This window comes from Podarcis filfolensis (genome assembly GCF_964270895.1).
Source record: "Podarcis filfolensis genome assembly, chromosome: 5".
Taxonomy (NCBI): domain Eukaryota; kingdom Metazoa; phylum Chordata; class Lepidosauria; order Squamata; family Lacertidae; genus Podarcis; species Podarcis filfolensis.
In genome coordinates this window covers 54,235,489-54,246,850 of record NC_139608.1, presented here as the reverse complement: position 1 = coordinate 54,246,850, position 11,362 = coordinate 54,235,489, and the positions used below count along the sequence as shown (strand labels likewise).

Sequence of the window (11,362 nt, the reverse complement as noted above, 5' to 3'; positions counted from 1 at the left end):
CCACGCCTCCCTTTGAGAACGGCGCGCGCCGGCCGCGCCTGTTGGCGGTGCTGGCGGAGCTCTCGCGGGATTTCGAAAGGGGGAAGGACGCGGGTTACGCCTGGGCTCCGGGAGACACAACAAACATGGAGGCGGCGGCAGCGGTGACGGCAGGAGTCGGGTCCACCTGCGGCTGGCAAGTGCGGCGGAGGTGAGGCGGCGGCGGGGCAAGCGGCGTCCGGGGGGCTCCCTCCGCCCGGGCGGAGCAGGAGGAGACCTCGTCGTGCTCCTTCCCCGCTGGCGCCGCGCTCTGCCTGCCTGCCGAAGTTGGGAGCGCAGGAGGAGTGGCGCCGGCGAAGCCCACTTCGCCGAGGGTCGGTCGGGGAGGCAGCATGTCGGGAGCGGCGCTCCGGTGCGGTCGGGGAAAAGGCTGCGCGCTGCCCAGGAGGTGGGTCCGGTGGGCTGTGGGAAGCTGCCCCCCAGCAGCAGCCCCCAAAGGGAGGCTTGGAGTTTGGCTCTCTGTCAGGGTCGCGGGAGGAGAGGTGGCCGCAGGGAGCCTGCGCTTTGCCCGGGAGTCGCTGGCAGCTCATCTTGCCCTAAGGAAAGCAAGAAGATGCAAGAAGAAGAAGATGCCTGGGCTCCTCATGCATCCTACAGTTGTGCAGAAGAGGGGGTTTGTTCCAGCAGGTGCCGCTTGCATGACAAGCTGCCTCCGTGGACATCTCCATCTCTGCGCAACTATTATGGGGCGGCTGGAACAGGAACACCCAGTCCTGCCTTTCCCCTCCTGGCCTCCCTTGCCCAGCGAGGGAGGATGAAATTGCCTCTTCCCCACACAGCTGTTAAGAGAGGCACACCTCTCCTGCGTTGCATCTCACCACTCTGGCGGCCGGCCGTCTGGAAACAGTGCACACTTCGAAGGGGGTGGGTGTCCAGAGGCAAAAAGTGGCTCGCTGAACTGTTCCTGAGCCGACAGCTCTTTTTGCTCCTAAAACATACATCCTCGAAGGATGCTAGCTGATACTGTTGGGTGCTCTTTTAGCACTACCCGAGCCACCCAGGGTCTAGAAGTGACACTGTTTTGCTTTGTGATCACTCAATAAGCGACACGGAGTGGGAAATGTCTGACTTGAACTGCTTGGAGATGAGAGGAGTAGGTAGTGGAAGGGAAAAGCTGCAAGTTGGGAGGTCTTTGCATGGGATTGAAGAGATGGAGGGCTGGGAGGGTGGTGTGCCATAGGCTGTGTGCATGGAGTTCTGTGGAATGAAAAATCTGAGTTCCATTCCAACTGCCTTCCAAACATTAATTCCCTCTTACCGTCTCCTTGGTTAATTCTTTAGAGTAATTATATGAGCCATAATGTTGAGGATTAAATTGGCAAAGTAATTGGGAGCAAGTATTAAGAGATGAGAAGATGAAGTGGTATCTTCCAACAAGATTGGATCATACTGTATTTGTATCGTAGTACTCTAGGCCACTGATTTGCAGCATTGGACAAAATTGCTGAGAGTTCTTCAGCTCTGCATCCCTTCAAGCCTCGCTGCTCTGATCTGCAAGGATGGGGAGATGGGTTAAGTGTTGCCAGAAAGGGCAAAAGTGACAATATACTGGATGGAAATTATTGCTCCCGCAGTGCGGTTAATACAGTATAGCTTTGCTGCTGGTGAAAGAGCAAGCTCTGTAAAGTTACTTCCTGCATTTTCAAGTTCTTCCTATGGTTTGTGTCACCGTTGGCTATATATAATATGTTCTCCAGTGCCAGTGGGAGCAGAGGTACAGTGAAACATTTTAGCTGAATAATATGGCTAAGTCTGCTGTAGAGTATGTAGCCAGCTCATTTTTGCTGTTGCCTTCGGGGTGAAAGTTGGCAAGTGAGAATAAGACAGCAAATGCATGGTCATTCAAGGCTTTCTGGTGGCTGAAATATTGATCTTTCTCCTTATAGCACTCATGTTCTGCCTCTTGCACATTTTAATGTATAGATTTTGCATACAGGTTTTGTCATGTTAACTTTTATGTTTGGCAAAAATCACCCTCTTTTGGACAATGTGGAACTGTGAAAATGTTAAGGTGTTATGTGAGCAGACTTGAGAAAAGTCTCATATTTTTCTTTCTTCCTTAGATTTCTTATAAGTGAGCGTCACATGTCTGTCCTGCACAGAGCAGACAAATGTGGCATGTACATAAACAGCTGAACCACCTGTTTCAGATATGTAAAAACAGCATAAAAAACTTTAGCATTCAGGCAATCCAGCATTTGGATTGTTTCCTGCATCTATAATTCATTGTGAATATCCTAAATAGGGCTTTGTACAGCAGTGTCAGCTAGGAAAAGAAAAGCATATCCTTTTTACATAGGAAAACTATTGCCTAGGTTTATTCATGTAGATGCTGTATTTTACAGAAGATAAGTTTTTAGCATTAACTTGGTAAGGATTTTGGTATGGGAATTATATCACTTAAGCATGAAATGTAAGTTATAAAACTAAGGTTTTATGGCTTTCCTTAGGTATAATGTACTCTGTGTGTATTTTCAACACTAAAGCAACACCATTATCAGGCTTCGTTATTTTAAGGCAATGGCATCTAATTTAACTAACTCAGTTTGAAAATGCGGAACTTCACATTTTGATTTCCCTTGAGATTGCTTTAAAAACAATATTGAGTATGCAAAATTATGTCTTTTTTTATTCTGCAGTGTTCAACTAATGGAACCCAAGTTAACTTAAATCTATATGAAGCTGATGACTACAGAAAGAAGGTAGGCAAAACTATTGTATAAAGGAAAATTTGAAGCAACTGTCGCTGAGAATGACACTAGATCTTGCTCAGCACTAACCTAGTGATATTTCTATTGCTTTATTTTTTTGTAAACAGCTTTGATGGTTTTTCAACCAATAAAGCATGAATAAGTTTTATGAAATAAATAATAAATAAATAACCCAAGAACAGCACTGCTGGATCAGACTGAAGGCCTATCTAGTCTAGCATTCTGTTCTCACAACAGGTGTCTATGTGAAGACCACAAGCAATCATGAGCACAACATCAGTCTTTCCTAGAAAGATATGGCTACATAAAGCCTATTAAGGTTATTGTCTTGGTCATATGCTAAACCATATTGTTCCCCACTTAAAAAACAGCAAGAAAAGGCCATGGCAGCACTACACAACTTGTAAACCATGAAAATGATCACATCTCTACTAGGATCTCTGCTCCTAGTAGCCTTTGGACATGGATGTTTATGGGGTTGGTGTGTTCTCTGCTCTGCTGCCGCCCCTGAGACTTTGAGGCAGACATTGCCAATGCCATCTGGCTCCCTGTTGTGGGCATTGGGCATTGGGTGAGCTAGTCTAGAACAGGGTTTCCCAAACTTGGGTCTCCAGCTGTTTTTCGACAATTTCCATCATCCCTAACCACTGGTCCTGCTAGCCAGGGATGATGGTGGTAGTCTAAGAACAACTGGAGACCCAAGTTTGGGAAAGTCTGGAATAGAAGATGGACAAGCCCTCTCACCCTGGAGACTGGCAACAGAAATGTTTGTAAGCAGCCTTGAAGACTTAACTGGTGGAAATGCTTTTTAAAACCAATGTGTGCCCTAATCTCATTTTCTTGTAGACTAGAAAGGCATTAATCAGAGAAGTGTATTTTATATATGATGGAACATATATTTCAAGAGTGGATTTTTGATGTCTGTTTCACTGATTTGAAGTTGATTTGGAGGATTAAGGTAAAACTGTGCACACGCGTTTTAATGATCTCTTAAAAGTTATGTACCTTCATGTGTCAGTAAACTGTAATGAGCTATGCTTGGGTTTTTTGTCTGGAGGGAAGTAACGAGGAGGTTGTTGGAATATGCAGTGCGAAGCTAAGTCGGAATAAGGGAGCTATGGGTGCAAGTGGGAATCCTGGTAGTATTACTATTTCTGAAGGCAGCACTGTATAGGGAAGCTTTTTAATGTTTAGTGTTTTATTTTGTTTTTATATATGTTGGAAGCTGCCCAGTGGCAGGGGTACAAATAAATTATTATTATTATTATTATTATTATTATTATTATTTATTATTATTATTATTATTATTACTGAGAGAAGATGGGGTAGAGTAGGCTGTCTGAGAAGAAGGAGGCTTAGAAGACGACTAGTTCTAATTACATTCTTATTAAGCTTCAGTGTACTGTGGATATTTTTGAAGAATAATGAAAACAAATACTGTTGCTAAACCTGGGTAACTGTCAATAAGACTCACACTTCAAGAGTCTGAAAATCTACCTTTGTCATTCCTCCCCTCCCTTCCCCACAAGTAATTTCAGTGTATTAATTTGACCATAATTTGAAACAGAATACTTGAATAGATAGGTTTTTTCATCTAATCCAGCAATGTAATATGTGTATTTTCATTGCTTGCCTGGTGTTTACTGCAAAATTTTACAAACTAAATATATTTTTCCTGGCAAGACTGAACAAGTATGCCCGTTCAAATATCTTTTAAGTTTTTAAGACTTCCAGGTGACTAGCTGCCTTACTGTGATGTGAACCAGTGTGTGTAGAAATGTTTTGTATGCTGTCAGCCTTCAGAGAAAAAAATGATTTTCAAATGTGATTATATATACCACTGGTAAAGCCTTAACAGGACACAGTAAAAGGGATTTAAGATTGGGGTGAAAAGGTTGTTTTCAAAACAAAGTCTGTAAAATGAGTAACTGAAATGCTTCTGTCAGTTTTATATATGATTTTGGTCTACCATTCCTGAAGCTTTCTTAAATTAGTTAATAAATGGTTGAATGTTTCCCCCCTTTTTTGTTGATAGGGAATGCGGGACATGTGTGCTTTATTACTTATCTAATATCCCGAAGAAGAGTTCAAAATGTTTTCTACATAAAAGGAAAAAATTCAGGTATGACATGTCTATAATGATTTTTTTGGGAAAAGGCTGCAGTTCTTAGAACTTGCCTTTAAAAGTTTTTATCCACATCTAATCATTTTGCAGCAGTAGGTTGTATGCATCGCTTTTCTTACAGCACACCAATAAAATGGAATTACGGAGATATTTGGTAGAGGCCAATGGAAGTCTAACATGAATTTTTAGTAATACGATATTAAATCTTGTGTAGTGATAAAAGACACCACAAATTGCACAAAATCATTGGCTGGTTAAGATTACATATCAAATGGATTTGATAGTCATTTCACTTTATTCCTTAAAAAAAATATAGCCAAGTGAAAGACTGGGTGTGGGAACTAGGAATTTGCTAGACTGTGATTATCATATATAAATCAAAGAAACATGGATATAATATTAAACTAGTGAGCAGAGCGATCTAAATTCCATCTGGGGAATGGTGCAGCCACTGCTATATCCAATGTTTTATTGCTCGTGCCCACCAGGGTAGCAGGGGAAGGGTAGCTTTTGATGCTTATTTGTTGAGGGGGGCAAATTGGTGGCAGTAGGTGGGCATCCCTGCAGAACCCTAATCCCCTCCACAAGTGTGGGTGAAGGGGTAGTGATTCCCCCCCCCCTTGCTGTTACGTGTTTGTCATTTTGTTGTATTGGATATATATGTTTAGGTTATATTACGTATAAGCTTCTCTGAACATTCCTTTGGGGGGAAGAAGCAAAGTAAAATCTAGTGAGTCAAAACAGAACCTGCATTTTCATCAGCAGACCAAGAGAAAAATTTACATGGAGTGGAGACACAAAAGCGGAACCTTTGAAATGAGAGGTGTCTTACTGAGGTTTCCACTCATCAGTTCTTTGAGTATTTGTAGATTTCACAGTTCCACAGGCTACCTTCTTTCCCTTGCCCTTGTGTTGCAAAACACCAAATTCTAGTTACCAAGATGGTTCCTTAACAATATAAAATGAGCCTTGCTGGGTGAGACAAAGGGCCTATCTAGTTCAATATCCTGTCTCCTATGTTGGCCAACCAGATGTCAATGGGAAGCCTGCAAGCAGGAGTTCAGTGCTTTGTTTTTATCTTTTTGAACCACAAAAGTTTAAACTCTTGATAATGGATAACTGCCTCCTGGAAACCTACTTTCTGTTTTCTGAAGGCCTTGATGTAGCATGAGTAGGTTTGTTGATATGAACAGTATAGGACTTGGGCTTTAGTTAAATGTTAGACATCTTCACACAGTGAAACTTGATATGGGGAGCCCTAATTGTTTCCTGATTCTGCTTTGATCGCTGCCTTTTTCAAGTCACCATCTACCATCCTAGCCTACCTCATGGGGTACTTGCAAGGCTAACATGCTGCTCTTCAAGTGAGAAATCAGTAATGATTTTCAATATTGTGTGGTTTTTGTTTGAATCTTAAGTTGGTTTTTTTATTTTAGGCCCACAGGATTGTGAAGTTGTAGTATGAATATGGGTGAAAAGAAACCAGAACCTTTGGATTTTGTAAAAGATTTTCAGGAATATCTGACTCAGCAGACTCACCATGTGAACATGATTTCAGGCTCTGTTAGTGGGGACAAAGAAGCAGAGACTCTTCAGGGAGGTAGGTTCACCATGGTACAATTCAGCTTTCACTTTATTTAAACAAAAGGCTGGTTATTGTAGAGGGGAGCTTCCTTCCACCTGTCTCCCAATAGCCTGTTAATAGTATTCAAACTAAGTACAAGATAAAGGAAGAAACTTATTGGGGTTTCCCTTCTCTTTTTACAGCAGGGACAGAAGGTGATCAAAATGGACTAGATCATCCTTCAGTCGAAGTCTCACTGGATGAAAACTCTGGAGTGTTAGTAGATGGGTTTGAAAGAACTTTTGATGGAAAATTGAAATGTCGGTATTGTAACTATGCCAGCAAAGGAACAGCACGTCTCATAGAACATATCAGAATTCACACAGGTATGACCGAGTCTGCAGATTTTGTATCTCTCTGCTGGTGGTATATATACCTACGCAAGCTTTCTTACTGTGTTAAACATGTGTTTTCCAGTCAGGAGATTTGTATCTATCTGTTAATGATCTTTCCCCTTCTATGTTTCCAGTAAGCAAACTTGATTCTTAAAATTCAGTTTTCAGCTAAATGTAGGAAAACCAGACTATATGAAATAACCTGTGTGACTGTCTAGGGAAATGGTTTTTTCATCTCTAGATACTGCTTACACTTGCGATGTTGCTAATTCTTTTACTTGTTCAACTTACCCTATGTATCTTCCAGCATTTACTGGTCCTAAGACATGAACCATAAAACTCATCTTTTTCATTTCACTGTTGTTTGTCACAGCTAATTCTGCCCTGGTTTCCTCGCTGGCCCAAATAGGACTAATTTAGCCAGCTAGCCCTAGTGATTATCTAATGTTTATTGGATGGATTTCCCCCGTAAATTGATTTTTGAATTCTGACTTTATTGTTATTCACGTTTTATACTGTATTTTATGCTGTTTTTTGTTGCATCAATTAAGTGTTTTAAATTTGTTGTTAGCTGCCCTGAGCCCGGTTTTCTGAACTGGGAAGGGCGGGGTATAAATAAACATTTATTTTTTAAATTATTATTAAGGATTTTAAATGGTTGCTTTAGATATTGTAGTGCTCTGTTTCCTCAAGTGACTCAACTAGGTTTTTTTCTCCCTTTTGTTTCTTGCAAAACACATGGTATCAAAGCAACAATAAAATCTTGTATTCTTTCAGGTGAGAAACCACACAGATGCCACTTATGCCCCTTTGCATCAGCATACGAACGTCACTTGGAAGCTCATATGCGATCGCATACAGGTGAAAAACCTTACAAATGTGAATTGTGCTCATTCCGCTGTAGTGACAGAAGCAACCTGTCTCACCACCGCAGGCGCAAACATAAAATGGTGCCTATAAAAGGTACGAGGCCTTCTCTTAGTAGCAAGAAGATGTGGGGTGTCTTGCAGAAGAAGACCAGTAACTTGGGGTATGGTCGAAGGGCGCTAATAAACTTGAGTCCACCTTCCATGGTGGTTCAGAAGCCGGACTACCTTAACGACTTTACTCATGAAATCCCAAACATTCAGACTGAAGCATATGAAAGTATGACAAAGCCAACAGAGACTGGTGGGTTACCAAGAGATCCACAAGACCTTATGGTAGATAACCCTTTAAACCAGCTATCTACTTTAGCAGGACAGTTGTCTAGCCTGCCCCCTGAAAACCAAAACCCACCCTCTCCTGATGTTGTACCGTGTCAAGATGAAAAGCCTTTTATGATGCAGCAGCCTGCCGCGCCAGCAGCCGTTCCAGCAGTGTCAACCAGTATTCCTCAGAGTTCATCCCCTACAAGTCCTGATCCTCGCCCTGCACATTCTCAAAGAAACTACAGTCCAGTCGCAGGTCCCAGCAGTGACCACAGTGCTCATGCCAGCACCCCGAGCATAAGTAATAGTCAGCCAAGTACTCCAGCACCAACTCTTCCAGTTCAGGATCCTCAGCTTCTGCATCACTGCCAGCACTGTGATATGTATTTTGCTGACAATATTCTTTATACGATCCACATGGGATGTCATGGCTTTGAGAACCCTTTCCAGTGCAACATATGTGGTTGCAAATGTAAAAACAAGTATGACTTTGCTTGCCATTTTGCCAGAGGCCAACATAACCAGCATTGATTGAATATAAGTTATACCATGCATTCATTTATCTGTGTTTGTTTAAACACATTGCTGTCTGTCTCTTCGTTGCTACCGGAAAGGTTGCGTGCCCTTTTGGAGGAATTCAGTTAAGCAGATTTAACATCAAAGGCAATTACCTTTACACGCTTTCATGATTTGCTAGGGACGTGCTTGTTTACCATGGCGGCATTCTTTACATGGTTCCTAAAATAAGAATGAGGTTTGTAGTGCAATTATTATTATTATTATTACTATTAATAGATAATCAGTGCAACACAATATATACTGACCTAACATAATGTGGATCTTGTCGATCAACACTTGTGTCCAAGTACTTAACAAATAATTAACATTAAGCTGAGCTACTGGAGTAGCCTTTAGTTTAATTCCGTCATACATAATGTACTCAGATATTTTCAGTGTAGAAGCTATATGCAACTGTGTATAAACTGACCATCCCGTAAACTGCTATAAAATATTGTGTAAAGAGTAAACAAAGATAAAGTTGATGTCTGCAACAAAACTTAAATCTAGGAAAAGTTTAATTGCTGTGAGGCCTTTAATAAAGCTCCTGTGGTAATAGTGAGTCATGATGTGGAAAACTAGAAGAGTAAAAATGTGAAATAGGGAACAAAGACATCCACTTTCCATTACTGCTGACCCCCTTTTAAAGGAATACAAGGAACCAGTGCCTAGTATTAAATGTCTGTAATTTTGAAAACTGTGTGCAGAAAGAAAACATTGGAAGGAAATGGGTAATGTGTTAAAATACTGTACCATAATCTTCATACTTAGCTTGCATTGCATTGCAAAGAACTTCATTACCATTTAAATGTTTAAGTGTAAGTTGTTTTGTCTTTACCTTCTGGTAGTAATATTTTTACCTGAAAATGAAGTGGCAAGGAGGTTATGAGATTATGATAATTCATTCAGATTTCACATGGGTCATTTTATCTGTGAATGATGAATGTACTTCTTGAAAAGAGCGTCCTTGTCCAGGTAAACAGCAGTCGAAAGAAAACATTCCATACTAGGTTTTTTTTTATAGTTCTGGACTTGACAAAGCAAAAAGTTTATACGAGGAATCACTGACTAATTACAGTGGATAAAAACTCTAAGACATAGCAGTCAACTGTTTCTGCCTTGATCTAGATAAGTGAATAGGCACTTTAAACAAACTATGCTAGCAAAAACTATGGTGCTAGCTTACAGCACATGAATCCTTAATATACAGGGGAAAACACTTTGACATGCACTTTTATTGTATATCTTCGTTATTTTATTTTAAGGGAAAGAGAGGACTTTATACTGCTGTCACTTGCAAAAGAAGTAAATATGCACATGCACATACAAACTTACGACAGTGTGCTTTTATTGGTTTCGCATCCCAAAGTACGTGCCTTTGTGTGAATAATGGTCAAGTATACTCCTCTCCATCTTCAGCTCCTCTTTTGGTAGAGGAGCATTCTTCCGATAGCCAAAATAGGAGCACAGATTAGAAAAGTCCTTTTGAGTCAGTTAAGTCATCACTGGTCAGTGCAAAAGAAAAACCTTATCAGTACGATCCTATCTCGTAAGATGTAAGAAATCTTACGCCAAAGTCTACTTGAGCAATTGGGTCGTCGTCCCCCCCCCCCCTCCTGTAGCCACATGGCACCACAAAGGTCCTAAACTATAATAAGGTGGAGGATGCACAGTATTTACTGAGGTAAACAGCACATAGTTTGAGCAGGAGAGGCTGCTGGCATTGTACTTAAAGCAGACTAAAAAACTTAGCTTCCCTTGTTGGAATTTTTTGTCTCTTTAAGTTTAGAATCATTTTTCAGAGGAAAAGCCCTCTTAAGCAGCTATATTTAAGACCTTAATTTCAGTTCCTGACATTCTCTTAGGTATCTTTCTCAAAGTTAACGTTCAGTGTCTTAATACATTTCTGTAACCGTACTCAATGTTTGCATTCTAACGTATAGAAGTATTTCGCCAGAATATTCTTGGAATTGCCTTCTGCCTCTCTAAAATGGCATAGCACCAAATTAGTCTTGCAACTCTAGTGCCATATATGTTGCACTCAGGAAGTCAGTGACAAACTTATCATTAGTCTTGTTTGATTGGGATTGCATGCTATGACAGCAGAGAACCTAAAATATACTATGTATGTTTTAATTACAGTGCTGGGTATGTTGAATGGACTAACACAGCTAAATAAAGGCTGCTTCTAAAAATCCTCACGTATATCCTAGCTGGGTCATCTTTATGAAATGTCTATAAATGATCTGATTGAATGAGCTGTTGCAGAGCAATGGACAGCTGTTGCAGAGCTGGTGGCAACTCCACTCCCAGCCTGTTCATGTCTTCCCTGGCCAAAACCAGATCAGCTGGTCTTAGCTGACCATGAAAGGGCAGTCATGCTGAGAAGGATGACAAAGAGGCCGACTGACAGCATAGGTATGGGGAAAAGATAGGGCAAGAAGTGGCCATCAAATAAGGTCAAGTTGAATAAGTGAGGGAAGGAGAAGCTTTATTGGGGACATCTCTACTTTTTAAAGTACAGTGTGTTGGCAAACTCTGAATATTACTGTGTACTAGAAATACAAAATAGAATTGAGCAATAAAGGGCTATGGTCAGGGTCATGGCTTCAATTTTTGTAGAGTTCCTGTACTCCTTAAAGTCAGGCAGATAGTCAAAAGGTGAGGCTTGGAAACATGTAGATAACCTGAGCAATTGCTTCAGGTCATGGCAGCTTTTGAAAACACGAGGCCACTGTTGCGGTGGGCAGTGGAAATGGAAACCCTGTGCACTACTGTTT

The 11,362-nt window shown here is 41.1% G+C and overlaps 1 protein-coding gene across 8 annotated transcripts; it reads left to right on the top strand.

Annotated features, from left to right (window-relative positions):
- Nucleotides 1–56: 56 nt before the first annotated feature.
- On the top strand, nucleotides 57–10,779 carry IKZF5 (IKAROS family zinc finger 5). 8 transcript variants are annotated; one of them, XM_083617038.1, is made up of 7 exons: nucleotides 57–190; nucleotides 2,679–2,741; nucleotides 3,597–3,708; nucleotides 4,786–4,872; nucleotides 6,312–6,475; nucleotides 6,643–6,825; nucleotides 7,612–10,779. In XM_083617038.1, the coding sequence occupies exons 5-7, from the start codon at nucleotides 6,337–6,339 to the stop codon at nucleotides 8,553–8,555; spliced, it is 1,266 nt and encodes a 421-aa protein (XP_083473164.1). In that variant the 5' UTR covers nucleotides 57–190; nucleotides 2,679–2,741; nucleotides 3,597–3,708; nucleotides 4,786–4,872; nucleotides 6,312–6,336; the 3' UTR covers nucleotides 8,556–10,779. The 8 variants fall into 8 exon arrangements, with proteins under 8 accessions (XP_083473164.1, XP_083473168.1, XP_083473167.1 ...); XM_083617043.1 differs by having other exon boundaries at nucleotides 91–427; XM_083617039.1 differs by lacking the exon at nucleotides 57–190 and adding an exon at nucleotides 1,233–1,753.
- The last annotated feature ends 583 nt before the right edge of the window (nucleotides 10,780–11,362 follow it).